Source organism: Ranitomeya variabilis, chromosome 1 (assembly GCF_051348905.1).
Source record: "Ranitomeya variabilis isolate aRanVar5 chromosome 1, aRanVar5.hap1, whole genome shotgun sequence".
Taxonomy (NCBI): domain Eukaryota; kingdom Metazoa; phylum Chordata; class Amphibia; order Anura; family Dendrobatidae; genus Ranitomeya; species Ranitomeya variabilis.
Genome location: NC_135232.1, coordinates 581,076,895 through 581,092,445, shown reverse-complemented (window position 1 = coordinate 581,092,445; position 15,551 = coordinate 581,076,895). Strand labels below are relative to the sequence as shown.

Here is a 15,551-nt window from a genome sequence, read left to right as displayed (position 1 = left end):
TACCCACAGTCAGTGATGGTGTGGGGTGCCATGTCAGCTGCTGGTGTTGGTCCACTGTGTTTCATCAAGGGCAGGGTCAATGCAGCTAGCTATCAGGAGATTTTGGAGCACTTCATGCTTCCATCGGCTGAAATGCTTTATGGAGATGAAGATTTCATTTTTCAGCACGACCTGGCACCTGCTCACAGTGCCAAAACCACTGGTAAATGGTTTACTGACCATGGTATTACTGTGCTCAATTGGCCTGCCAACTCTCCTGACCTGAACCCCATAGAGAATCTGTGGGATATTGTGAAGAGAAAGTTGAGAGACGCAAGACCCAACACTCTGGATGAGCTTAAGGCCGCTATTGAAGCATCCTGGGCCTCCATAACATCTCAGCAGTGTCACAGGCTGATTGCCTCCATGCCACGCCGCATTGAAGCAGTCATTTCTGCCAAAGGATTCCAGACCAAGTATTGAGTGCATAACTGAACATTATTATTTGATGGTTTTTTTGTTTGGTATTAAAAAACACTTTTATTTGATTGGTCGGGTGAAATATGCTAATTTATTGAGACAGGTTTTTTGGGTTATCAGGAGTTGTATGCCAAAATCATCAGTATTAAAACAATAAAAGACCTGACAACTTTCAGTTGGTGGATAATGAATCTATAATATATGAAAGTTTAATTGTAATCATTACATTATGGTAAATAATGAAATTTAACACTATATGCTAATTTTTTGAGAAGGACCTGTATTTGAAGTAGCAATCCTAAAAGTCAATATCAAACTTTTAATAAGCCTTGTCGCATGCCTTAAGACAGAAGGCAAACTGGAATCTCAATTTGCAGACACTGTGTCTCGGTGTACTGCCCCTCATCAGTGTAAAGTGTGAGATCTGGTTTGGCTGGGTGAGAGGTGCCTGACCGACATCCAATGGGTAATGTTTCTCCTTGTGGAGAGTGACATGTCAAGTCTGACATGCCAAAAGTCTCCTTACCTTGTGCGCCCCGGGGCATGTTTCGCTCTATCTTGAGAGTGAAACGCGCCATGTGGCGGCGGGCATAACACACGCACTGGTGATCATTTCATGTAAATGCTACTTTAAGTTATTGTTTTATCAGACTGCTAGTCTATTTGGGTAGCAAGGGAAAAGCATATCCCATGGTATCAAAGCTTTTAAAGTCAGGCGGATTATTTGCATTGCTGTTTGAATTAGTGAGTGCTGTCACCATGTGTATAGGAGCATAAAATCCCTACTCTGAGTACAGCAGCCTCATTCTTATTGTATGTATTTATTTATATTTTTTTTATTCTATTTTTTATGTTATTTTATGTTACTCTATTTGAGTGAAGTATTTTTATGGATTCTTCTTCATGTGCTAGATTCTCTACAGACCAGCCATCGTGATCCTTGATAGAAGGCTAAGTAAGGTTGTGAATGGTCCACTCTAATCTAAGAAGCTTTAGACCTTGAAGAAGAAAGTGTAGGATCTTTGGGGGGTTCCCACAATATTCTACTGCTCTATTAAACAAGAACCCCAAAGTGTGTAGTTTTTTTATCAGTCAAGTATTTTTTTTTCTTACTGTATAAACATAAAGTGACTATCATGTAATAAGGGTGCAGTAGAACCTCTATGGTGGACCTTACCTTTGTGTCTGATCAGGTAGCGTCCCAAGACAATAAGCAGACAGAAAAGCAGGAAGGCGATGACCGCTACCACGCCTCCAATAACTGCATGGTCAATGCTTGACTGTGAGGGAATGGGGCTGGGGTCTGGTGAGAGCCAGGTTGAAAAGATAATCGAGGGTTCCACAAAGAAGCACAACAGAAGAAGTAGGACATAATTGGAGGACAGAAGAGGAAGACAACAACATGAAAAGTAGAGGTTAACATTTTGAAATATTGTAAAGAAAGCAGCAGTAAAGTCAGAAAAAAATCAATCTAAAATGTATGAAAAAAAATTGCAATAAACTTAAAAAAGCACGTTCTGTATAAGGAGCAGCGTAGTCAAAACAATAGGGAATTCATGCGACACAGTTAGAGAAATGTACGCTGGTTAGTTGAAGTGTTCTATACAGACTTGGTAAATATTTTACCACTTTGAAGGTTTGCCACGACCAAGCCAGAAGTCTAAAAAGTCCTGGTTTGGCCTACCTGTTGCTGGGCAGAAAACTAACTTCAGGAGGCAGAGGCTTAAGAAGTGTTTTATCACACCCAGAGCACTAAACACCTAATTTGCATACAATTTGCTGATTTCTTGGGAATGCAAGGTTAATTGTTGTCCAATTTATTTATATTAGGTATGTCTTGCCCCTTTGTATATTCATATATAGAGTGTTTGTTATCACTCTTGTAACTGCCTTGAGTCATATATACACGCTATGTAACGTTGTTCAGCCCAGGTGTCCCACCTATTGTTGTTTGTTTGTGGTGCTAACTGGTTTTTACTCAAGCATGGTTTTAATATTATTGAAATAAAGCATTTATTTTACTTTTGTGGCTCTATTTACTTTTTTGGGTGATTATATATATATATATATATATATATATATATATATATATATATATATATATATATATATATATAGTAAGAACCTAAAAGGACACTATAGTTGACCATCCCATGTACTGGTCACAATGGTCCAAGGGAGATGTTTTGGATAGAAAAAAAACATAATCATGGAGTTTTATACCCAAAAGGCGTTAACATTATGTTCTTCTTTAACATGAGAATATTCTGCCAACTTTCCTTTTGGTGCTGGAGAACATCTCCTTTTGGACGACTCCAAGCTTTATCAAACAGTGTCAGTGAGTGTGAGAGAGTGGGATATTAATGCAAAAAGGAGTCAACTCAACATTTCCCAGTTTTAGGTGGTGTAATGCAAACAAAACTTAATTCATAAATTACTTTTACAACCTTAACGATGGAAGAGAACATTCTGAATTCATGCAAAAGCTAAGAGTGAATACTGGATGCCTAAGAAATAATGGATACCTTGGTAAAATGTCTGGGATTCTGCAGTGGGATGGGAGGTCAGTATGGTTGACGTCAGGCAGCAGGCAAGATAATGGAGGTTACAAAATGGAGAAAGCAACGGGAGGGAAAAATGAGAGACGATAAAATGACAAGCAGTGGATTCAGCGGCAGACAATACATTGGTCGCAGCCATTAGTAAAAGCAAACAGAACGTGTTGGTGGTGGTGTAGTCACCAGACGACAAGCAACATTGCCCTCGGACAACTCTGATTTGCATGCATTTACATGGCGGACGATGAATAATACACTATAAAATAATCAGCCAGACATAGTAAAGCATATCTTTGTGAACAGACATTTTATAGTGATGTCATTTTTATAACATATTTCATAATAATACATCCCTACTGACAACCATGCATGGTGGTTAAAATAAAACAAAAAAAAATAATAATATTTGACTACATGATCTATTGTCCTGAGAATCGGACTCCTTGAACCACTCAAACAAAATGGCCAGCCTCATGTTCTCCGCGGAATAGGGGTTGCTATTGTGAAGACAGAGAAAAATTCATTATTTTAAGTCTTTGTTGTTTACCCCGACGAAAGCTTCAAAGGCTGATATATAAGGCACGGCTCATTTAGTTTTAGATTTGAATTTCTTTTTGATCTGCGCTTCTCCGTGTAGTTGACAAACAAGACTGAAGCCTGACAATAGATCTGGCACGGACAAGTCTCTCTCGCGTCAAAGGAGTCAACAATACAAGTCTTCTACCTATTCTTCAATGGGGAAATCAACGAGATTTACAAGCGAAAATTCACATTTTTCAGGTCGGTGGTTATAAATAGATGAAATTATATTTCCCACCCACGTAATCCATGTATTTGTACTCTGTAGGAAGCCAGAAAAGCTGATAAGACTCATGAACATTTCACATGGAAGCTGTGAAGTTTACGAAATTTGCTGAGTAAATATGGGCCATTGTTAAACTGCTGCGAGGAAATGCGGAAGAGGAACGTGGTTCGATGTTTAAGGACACACTGTGCCATTCTTATCTGAAATATGATTAATAATCATGAAGTGAATCATTCCGCAAGAATAAAAAAAAGAGGTCCTCGGCTACTTTAGGTTACCCACAGAGCATTGCATTAGAAAACGCAATGACTATATTAAGATAATACAAAGTAATAAACAGCGTGATATCCTTACAATCAAGGGATAACGGCGCTCTTATATCTGATGAGTATACATCTAGTTGGGCCTCCACAGGAAGGCATCTTGTTTGAAGACATCTGAGTCCTTGGACATCAAGATACCGGTGACACCATATGGATTTTAGAAGAATATTTTCATAGCAAGAAGTATTAAAAAGTACTTGATGTCAAGAATTTTGGATTAACCGCTGCAATCCATATCTCATCATACAGGATCTAGTCTTTGGAGTGAGAAATCAAAGACTCCATGGAAAACCATGTTAGGAGATAACTATGAAGAAAACTGAACTAATTTTATCTCAAAATGTTCAGATTGTTGGCCCCTTCATGGGAAGGTATCTAGTTCATGAACAATCCCGATTTAAAAAAATTCCTTACACATATGATAAATGTTGGATGAAATGGCCGATTTGGACAATAACAAATGATTGTTGGCTCTTTTGGTGAAACAGATGATCGTTTTCTTCAAATAATGCCCAACCAACGAACGATTGGTGTAATTCAAAACAACAATCCTGAATGTTGCATTTTTGGGGGGTATTGATAAGGACTGGCTGCATCATCAGCTATAAAAATCTAACATCTCCATTAGATAATGGCATCATGTCTTTCAAAATTTGTTTGTATCCTGATGTCTTAAAACGCTCCTCTCCTTGGGGGAGGCTTTTCTATTCAGGCGGAGGCTCCTCTACTCAGGGGAGGCTCCTTTCCTTGGGGAGGCTCTTCTATTCAGAGGGAGGCTCCTCTCCTTGTGGGAGGCTCCTCTATTCAGGGGAAGGTTCCTCTCCTTGGGGGAGGCTACTCTATTCAGAGGGAGGCTCCTCTATTCAGGGGAAGTCTTCTCTACTTGGTGGAAGTCTCCTTCACTCAGGACCACCCTTAACGAACAAACAAAATTCTACTAATCTGAATGGCTGCGACGTAATTCTCCATTTCCATCCCCTGCAGGGGAGCTTTCTGACTGGTAATGGCTTCCTCAAAATGGCTCCTTTCTGAAAAGGTCTCCCCCTTTAAAGAAGTTTTAAAAAATTCTAAGTTTTGAGAAACAAAACCATTCGTGCTCAAAAGCTGTATCCTGTAAATGCCACTTAGCTCTGTCCATGCTGCTGGAGAACCTAAAATTGAGCTCCTTTAATAGTCTTAGTGTTGGATCTGAAGTCAATTAGTAAAATAAGGATATTTCTTAAATATAGAAGAATGTCAGACCTACATACCACATACTATGTTAATGGCTTCTTCACTCTGGAGGGTTAAACCAGTGTCACTATAAATTCCAGCATAATAACCAACACGATCCTTTCACATTAAAAAGCCATTTTCTGATGGCGCCCTCCCTTACATTTCTGGCATTGATTTTCTGGAGGGGGCAGAAATAACTCTTTAAATTAAACAATTGTTGGACAAATTAAATTCTGAAAGCAGTCGCAGGGAAGTGCTATTAATCGATGCCAACTTCTTGCTGTTTAATACACAAACGTATTCAAAGAAAAGAGGTTTTATTCTCTTGATTAGCAGCGAAACGGGAAAACTGAGCCGGAGGAAATTGATTAGGTCCGTATGATGATCGCTGCGCGGCTTGTAATTAGAAGAATCAGGGAGATAGGACGGAGGAGCCCGGGTCTGATCTAATGGGATTTTTGTTTTGGTTTGATAACCCAAATGGGTTCCTTTATCAAGCCAAAACACAACGGGAAAGCAGCGATACACATTACATCGGAGGGAGATTTGGGTGAGACATTTAGTGGCGTGTACGCATGTGTTTGATTAAACACGGCGTTAGTTCATGACATCTCAGACCCAGTACAAGGAGGGGAATGAAAAATGGAACTTAATTAGAAATAATTTGTTATATTACCCAATTACAAGCCGCATTAACCACCATGTCTATGGTCTTTATAGTTAGTTTTACTGATCACTAAATTTGGTCTTTTAATTACAGTAATCCTTAAAGGTCTGGTTTAGCATAGTGTGTCCATACCGCTGTATCTATATGGCCCCTTTACAGCACCCAGTTTGCTTCACTTCCTATATACATTATTTCAATACTCAAACTATGAACATTTCTTGTAAAGTAGCTTGGATTCACTGCTGGACATCACTCAAAGGGATTCTGTCAGCAGAAAATGACTGTTCAAACCAAGCACAGGCGCTCGGTGCAAACTGGCCAAACTGTTAAATACACCTTGTAGCCTACTTCTTTTCCATCTATCTCTGCTTTTCTCTGGCTTCTGTCAAGCCAGAATTGTAAATTAAAGGGGTGGTCCGAAGGCAAATGATTTTTCACTAACTATTTAGTCTCATAATCTAAGCTTTTTTCTAATAGGGAACGGTAAGGAATTTTAACCGCAAGTATAACTACACTGTGTAACAACTTTTGTATTTTTTTCTACTTTCAGTCTGATGATGATTCGTTTGAATATCACCAGTGCATGCTGGGATACTCAAACAATGCGTCATCAGAGCAGGGGGAGAGGATGCGGTCATTGGCACAGCCCCTGACCCTTCCTGAAACAAAGCGTCATCAGGTGCAGAGGCTGCAGTCACTGTCACAATCTCTAACCTTTCCTTCAACGAAGTGTCATCAGAGCAGGAGGAGAGGCTGGGGTCATTGTCACAGCCCCTGACCCTTCCTGAAATGAAGCTTCATCGGAGTGTGGCACCCCAGGATCCTGGTCATAACAGTAGCATTGCTTTCCTCACGGGGAGAGTGATGTTACGTTTGGAAGCAATGAAGGATATCTTTTATCAGGTAATCACCATGCACACAACATGTTCACTCTCCAGGCCACAAGGGGGAGCTTTTTATCCTATTTCTAGGTGACTCCCCTGCATATGCATATATATTGTAGTTTGGAGGGAAAGAGAGGTCAGATTGTCAGAGAGACAGAAGAGAGCAGACCGACATAGAGTGTCAGAAGGTCTGAAGGGGCCGTGTAGTCTGAAGTACTACAGCTCCTGGAGAAAGAGGCATACAGAAAGAAAGGACATTGTTCAGTGAGAGTGAAGGAGAGCGAGGCACAGGCGAGGACACCAGGGGGAGGACAGCAGGGAGCAGACTGTCTCCCTGGCAAAGCGCAGATGACCAGTAGCTGGTACACCAAGGTAGTAAGGGACTCTAGGACTTACATCAGGACTTGGCAGGACAGCTGAACTGCAAGTTACCTGTCCGCCACACACACCTGAAAACACAGTAACACATAGAGGCCGGGGCGTGATAGAGTCCCTGTAAAAAGGCTCGAGTTACCTGTCATACAGGTATTGTCCTATCCTATATGGGGGACAGAGAGAACAGAGAAGAACTGTGAGGACCTTATCTGAAGCCATAGGCAGTAAGGGACTACAACACCACCGCGCTAGAGGAAGGCATTTAACTCCACCTGGTAAAAGGGACTCTGGATTCGCTTCCAAGCCAGCCAGACCCTGCCTGCCCTGTGATCTGGTACCCTGGACTGTAGCTGCCTGAAGTCTTCAGTAAACCAGGTAAAGAGAGTGCAAACCTGTGTCCTCTTTCTTTACTGCACCATTTACCATCTTCCATCTACTTCCATCTACACACCAGGAGCCCTGGGGATATACTTCACCTGTGGGAAGGTATACCATCTAGCTGCCATAACATCACCCCAGAGGACCTCTTAAAGCAGCATCAGTCCCCACTGACTGAATACCACAGGTGGCGTCACGAACAAAACTTTTATTCAATTCCCCTTTTATATGGGCGCCCAGGGCCACGGACCGGGTTGCCACAGTGATATCCCCCTGTGAACATCGGGCCCGGTACCGGGTACCCCACGGCCCTGGCGGGCGACTCAGGGGGGGAGGCTGCCGTCATTGGCACAGCCCCTGACCCTTCCTGAAACAAAGCATCATCAGGTGCAGAGGCTGTGGTCACTGTCACAGCCTCTGACCTTCCCTACAATGAAGCATCATCAGGGGGAGAGGCTGCGGTCATTGTCACAGCCCCTGACCCTTCCTGAAACGAAGGTTCATCGGGGGGAGAGTTTGCGGTCATTGTCACAGCCCCGGCCTTCCCTAAAACAGAGCATTATCAAGGGTGAGAGGCTACGGTCACTGTCACAGCCCCTGACCCTCTCTACAACAAAGCGTCTTCAAGAGCAGAGGTTGTGGTAATTGTCACAGCCCCTGACCCTCCCTAAAAGGAAGCGTCATAAGGGGGAGAGGCTGCAGTCATTGTCACACCCCCGGCCCCTCCCTAAAAGGAAGCATCATAAGGAGGAGTGGTTGCAGTCATTGTCACACCCCCAGCCAATCCCTAAATGGAAGCATCATAAAGGGGAGAGACTAAAGTCATTGTCACACCCCTGGCCCCTCCCTAAAAGGAAGCATCATAATGGGGAGAGGCTGTGGTAATTGTCACACCCCCAGCCCTTCCCTAAAAGGAAACTTCATAAGGGGGAGAGGCTGCGGTCATTGTTACACCCCCAGCTCCTCTCTAAAAGGGAGCGTCATAAGGGGGAGAGGCTGAAGTAATTGTCACCCACCTGGCCCCTCCCTAAAAGGAAGCATCATAATGAGGAGAGGCTGCGGTCATTGTCACACCCCCGGCCCCTCCCTAAAAGGGAGTGTCATAAGGCGGAGAGGCTGCAGTCATTGTCACACACCGGACCCTCCCTAAAAGAAGGGTCATATTGGCAAATTGGCAATTTGGACTTTTTGACAGATTATTTATGAGTAAATAAAATTAGAGCCTCTGTGGAAAATGTGATTTCACAGGTTGGAATGGAATTTTTCAGCCGTGGTCATCTAATACTACATGTGTTTTGTGTGACTTATCAAGTATGGCCAATCAATAGCCATTCTGTACAATAAAATGCTTAATATGCAAATTTAGTATAGCATGTTGCTGGCTGGATCGATAGTAAGGCATTGCCATGGCTGTGTTTTGGATTATCGTGATGTTAAGTGTATCGCCAAGGCTAAGAGGTTTGTGCAACTCTTTGGTTAGGGGACACAATTTTGTCAAAAATAACCAAATTTTTGAACTGAACTGGTAACTAGGGTTTTATATCAATGTCCCACAATGGTATTTTCCAACTTATTACAGTGTCTTGTTATCCTGGTAAAGTACTGGGATACGTTTGCCCATTTACAGTATGTCTTGAGTCTGTAAATTCTACCTAAGCAAGCATGGCCACTCCAAACAGCTATTTTCAAGAAGCTTGAAATGGTATATGGAAAGAACTTTCTTTTGAATCATTAACAGTATATTGCTATTAAACTGAGCATCCCATAATATAATGAATTCTGAAAGGCTAAAGTTATACCATAAAGCCAAAGAGCAATATCTGCAGAGTGCTATGTATATGTAAATATGTGACGAACAGGATGCTCACCTTCTAGGGGGACATCTACTTCTGATTCAAGGCTTGTGAATAAGTGTAAGAACACTCTTGGTTATTCTCCTTCACTAGATCAACAGTACTAGTCCTGAACTTCAATAAATGCCATCCATGATTGTCAGTTCCAGAAACTATTTTTTTTCTCGCCATTTTGTGAGACAACTACTCTCTTCTCTACTCCATAAGAGGGGAAATGTCTTCTGAAACACGTTGAACCAGTACTCAATAGCTTCAATCCTATGAACTTGGGTGGAGATAGCTTTGACAATTTTTTCACGGCACAATAGGAAAACCAGTAGATAACAACAAGGAGAAATTTTACTATAACTGAATTTAGGGCAATGTCTTGGAAAGGTGGCAGCACCAAGTTGAAACGATCTAAGCTCTTCAGTATGCCCTTTCTATAGTAAGGTTTTATGCACACACAGAAAGAGACAAATTCAAAAATAAACTGGATGTCCACCTACCAGAAGATAAAGGGGACTTTTTTCTTAATTTCCTAATTAATCACCTAAGTCAAGATATTGTTATTCGAGATATGTGCCGGGTGACTCTACCAATTACTAGAATGAAACAGTTGAATTGTCTGTCGAAGAGGAGTCATTCTTGGCTTGGACGTCTATCAATTGTCAGGTCTTCTTTAAGAATCATTCCATCTTTTCTTTTGGACTCTTAGATCTTCTGATTTTTAGGCCTGTCTGTATGAATCTCTTATTGTAATGGGAATGCCTGAAGATCTGGAGAAGAATCCTTGGATTAAGTCCACGGCTCCTTCGTTTTTGAAATAGATGGGCTCAAAGGACACAAAATTCCAGAGATGAGATCTTCTGACATGGCTTAGGAAGAGCCTTCTCTTTAGTAAAAAAAAAAACACATAATTTTGGCCCAAAAGTTTTTACATGCGTATTTATTAGACATCCTATTGTACTTTAGGTTTATTCGATATGTTATTTCCTACATTGTTCTGCAGTTCTCCAAAAAGTATTAAAACATATAAATTTTCACGACACTTACTGCTTTAGATGTAAAAATGGATTTATCTTTACGAGCATTGATAAACAAATGACAATATGCGTGTGCGCTGCGGTGAGTAGACTCCTGTGCTACATCTTGTGTGAAAGGAATTCATGCCACTGCTTTATTTTTTCCACAAAAACACAATTATATGAACATTCGTGATATATTGCAAAACTCAGGCAATCTTATTATTTCCTCGTAATGGCTGTAATTTTTTAGCCATTATGTTTCTTTTTTTGTAATTTTGTTTAATATGTTTTATAGGGACACTCGTACGCTTATCTCAATTTGCCATACAGCTCACAGCAGTCTTTTGTTCCCTGTGTGTAGCCATTTGAAGTGGTGGCTGGGCTTTACTTCAGGATAACCGGGATCCTATTAGGGATAAAAATGTAACACCGGGAGGTCTACTGCCACTGTACAGAGGGGGTGATTTGACATTCTTTTAACCATTTACATAGATTACCTATGGATGAAGTTGAGCTAGTTGATTTGGAACAAATCAAGTTTGTTAGTTAAACATACTGCAAAAAATGTAACTAACAAATTCAAAAATTTGAGGTTCAATTTGCATGATTTAGCAACATGGCAGCCAATACATTTTGCTGGATTTTCTTAAGAGCTTGGCCGCCATTTTGATGGATTCTTTTGGGAGCCAGGAAGTTGTTAAAAAAAATTGCCACCTGACATATACGCTCATAGGAACTGTTTGTGCCAACATTTAGTTCCTATGTGCACCCATCAGCTCTTCAATTCTCCCAGTTCTGAAGACCATGTGATCAAATGAGGGAGCGCATACTGAAGTCAAAGACATGCATTGCCCCATATATGCTGCTCCCTGCTCTGAGCCTTATGCAGGGCTACTCACTATTAGCTCCCTGCTTCCGGTTGTGAGTTACAGGTTACACTTACTCAGGTACTTAGGTTCACTCCTGATTCTCAGCTCTGCCTGTTTATAACTGTCCCTGACCTGTGTTTTTGACTACCTGATGGCCTCTTAATTTTATGATGCCTTTAACCTTCTAACTTGGCTTTTCTGACCATTTGTTTTCATCCCTCTCCATCAGCCAGTAGCCTTTCTGTGGACATAATTTGGGGGGCCCTGCATAAGTCCAGATCCCTGGTGAAGGCATGGGTGAAGGCAAGGGTTTACTTTGGAATTTACTAAATGGATTCACAAGTTCTCTCCATGAAAGCCCCTTTAAGAACCACCAGCCCTTCACAGACAGCGCTACCCTTTACAGAAACTAATTTTGTTATATTTGATCATCTCTTTTTATTGGTATACATGCGCTAAGTTAGCTAGAACAAGTGCCTATGAATGTTACTAGCTCTCTAGATCATAAGGGGGTTAGCTAAGTTGAAGATCCACCCGCTATGATAACCATATGCCCAATGAAAAGGGGTCATTCCTTTTGATGTTGAGGGAGAACAATAGTTCATCCCACTTGTATTATATGTGTTTGGCCAACTTTTGGGTGTTTTTATAGCAGAGCTATCTGATGAAGGCATATGATCACCTTTGGGACTATAAGTAGCTATCGGTCCAACCCTATTCCCCATTGAGGGGGTGAATGAGTTTCTGTGAATAGCTCATTTTCCGTGCTATGAAAAGGTTTGAATGTTGAAAACCAGAATTTTCAATCCATCATTTTTCTAGATGTCATGCATAATGGAAAGCCTGGGTGGCCCTATACGCATAAGACAGTGGGTCATTCCATTCAAAGTCATCCAACTGGGCCAACTTTTCTCAAATTTGGAAGTCGCTGTTAGGTGAATCCTAAGTGTGATATGAAAGGAAAAATACTAGTTTAATCATTACTTATTTTATTCAAAATTATCGTGGCCACAGAAAAGGTCTCGGAAATGGAAAATTGCTTGTGTATAGCAACATGAAATTATCGAATAGATTAAAATGATAATCACCATATATTCCTGGAGTCAAATATGGAGCGCGAGCTTGACATATTCACTGTTAATTAACACGTGCAATTAAATAATTATTTAATAAGCTGATGTTTAATGTCTCCATCAGAGCTCTAACACTTTGCAGAAATATTTCTTCCTGATCTTTATGTAACCTCATATGATAAGACTGTTTGTAAACTTATGAATATTCAGGCAGATTGCTCATTCAGACTCCCTATCTTTTGATGCTTTGTTTGGCTAACGATGGCAGTATAATTAGTTTAAAAAGAGATAATGAGAAAGAATGATAATTACCAGGCAACATTAGAATTAAACGGATCAGGAGAAATTAGAACTGGCTTCATCCTGGTGCAGGATACAAATGACTGAAAAATGTATTTTACAAAGCGCTGATTTTTTGGATTTGGTTGTCAATCGGGAATTGCGAAGGAGGGGAGAGTGGAAAGGAGCATCTATTTCTTGAGGGTTCCTCCTCCTAACTAGAGTCTTATTTTTTGTTTTATTTGGGTATCGAATCTTAATAATTTTTCTGAGACAATGGAACAAAGCTGATGGAAATCAGTAACGGGAGGAAGGACACTGAGAGGAGGAGGGAGAGATAAATAGAAAGCGGAAGCTGGCCAGGAGATAAAGGACAGACTGGGAATAGAGCATTGCATAACCAAGAAGGTCCGACCTTGTACCTACGATAAGACTCTGATGCAGAAAGCAACCAGGGATTAAGCGATTGTCTGGGATCTGTCGCTACATGGATTTTATCCTGTACTGTTGTATTCTCATTTTAATTTTTCTCCCTCTCGTTGGTGCCAGAGAGAATGGCAGAGGTTTAGCCTTTATTTTGTCTGAACGCTAAAGCTAAGGTCTAAATGCTCTTTTCATGTTGGATCTGAATAGAAATGCAAGATTAGGCAGATGATTGTTGATTAAAATCATAAGGGTTCGAATGACAGGAGACAGCTGGTGAAACATTGCAGAAACATCTACTTTGTGATTCCAGCCATGGTCATTCCCAACTTGTCCACAGCTGAAAATTCTCCTAAAAACTTTACCCCTTTTGGAAGATCCTCCTAACAATCCCATAACTACTGTGGTGACTAAGGTGGTGTCTTTAAAAAATAACAGTTCATGGGTCATGAAGAAGCCTGGTTTGAAAATACTGTTGTAAAACTTCAAAGGTTTGTCATGGATGATTGATCCAGTAAGAATCATGTTGTTTATGTGAAAATAATGATCTTCTTTTGTTAGATATCCTCAAAAGAATCTCTGGCTGGTATCACAAACCTTCATCACTCTGTTTGACCTAAAAGGTGGCACAAAAGTTTTTATGGATCATCTTAAAGTGGCCATACAGCAGAAATAAGTCTCAGCTAAATGCTTGTTAGGCCTACAGGCATTCCTCCCTTGTAAGCTTTGCTGAGTGTGCTTGTTTATTATTTCAGCCACATATGTCTCTTGTTTATCCCTATATTTAGAAAGAATGTCTTTGTTGGACAATGCAGCCATCTAATATAACAACCCTGAAATTCATTACTTCAGCAAGTTGACTGTGCCTTTTAAGGTGCTTGGAAAATTTCAAAAACAATTGGTTTTAGAATCTCCTAAGTTGTATGTGTGACAAAATCGAATGTCTACATGTGGCAATATTTTAAGGCCAACCTTGAAGTTCTACTTGATACTTGGCTTGACATCATGTAAAAATCAAAACAAATCGACCAGGCCAGCAGAAACAAATTTGTGGAGATGATTAAACTAAACACCATGGGACCACATTTTCATCATACCATTCAAGAATGAGTCCCACTGACCTTAAGGTACTACACACCACAGGACCTACAGCCACCATAGAGGAAGAAAATGCATTGTGTCTCCTGGAGATGAAAGTACTAAATGCCGTTAGGTCTCGCAGCCACCATATAGTTCAGGAGGGAGATACATTTTGTCTCCTGGAGATAGATGTATTAAACACCATGGGACCACACTTCCATCATAGTGTTCATGAAGAAAACATATTCTATCTCCTGGAGGTGAATGTACTAAACACCAAGGGAGCACACAGCCACCATACAGCACAGGAAGGAGGCACATTCTATGTCCTGGGGATTAATGTAATAAACACTATGGGTCAACAGTTCCATTATCTCTGTTCAGGAAGGAGATGAGTTCAGTCTTCTGGAGAGGAACATATTAAACACCATAGGAGTATGCCGCCACCATACAATTCAGGTAAGAGATGTTTCCTTTCTCCTAGAGGTAAATGTACTAAACACTGTAGACCCACACTTCCACCATACAGGAAGGAGACACGTTCTGCCTCCTGGAGATGACCATATTAAACACCTTTGAACCACACTTCCATCATACTCTTGAAGAAGTAGATGGAGATTAAAATACTAAACTTCATAGGACCATGTAGCCACCATACAGTTCAGGAAGAGATGCGTTGTGTCTTCCAGAGTTGAATGTACTGAACAACAAGAAACCACATTGTCATCATACTGTTCAGGAAGTAGATGCTTTCTGTCACCAAGATGTGAAACCAGAAGAAGCTAAACAATCCAAGAAAGACAGCAAATGATCTTCTGAAGATGCTGAAAGGAAATGGGCATATAAGTATCTATGTTAACAGTAAAACGTGACTTATTTCGACACAACCTGAAAGACCGCTCAACAAAGTATGAAGCTCCAAAACAGTTTGCAACTGCACATAGGGACAAAGATCTTATTGCACTGGTTGAGTGAAACAAAAATGGCCAAGGTGACCAAAGTGGAGGAATGCAAGCAAAGGAATGACATCCTCAAAGTGAGGAATCATATTGTGGAGGTGCAAGTCTGTGAAAAAACTGGTGGATTTAACAAAACAGATGGCGTAATGAAGAAAAAAATCTCAAGTCATCAGTTGGGAAGTTAAAGTTTGGTCTCCAGTGACTTCCAAAGTTTTGCCAGGATGGCTAAAGGACAACAATAAGGAGAAAGAAATGGAGAAGTAATCACAAAGCACTGAGTTTTAAACTGTATGGACAGAACTAAAGTGTGACAGCAATGAGACTCATAAACCTGACCCAGTGAC

The 15,551-nt window shown here is 40.8% G+C and overlaps 1 protein-coding gene across 1 annotated transcript in view; it reads right to left on the bottom strand.

Moving 5' to 3' along the window:
- Nucleotides 1-15,551, bottom strand: part of CADM3 (cell adhesion molecule 3) — a 402,176-nt gene that overhangs the window by 5,735 nt on the left and 380,890 nt on the right. Inside the window, exon 8 of the mRNA XM_077257667.1 lies at nt 1,637-1,762. Coding sequence (XP_077113782.1) covers nt 1,637-1,762 — 126 coding nt within the window. The remainder of the gene's footprint in view (nt 1-1,636; nt 1,763-15,551) is intronic.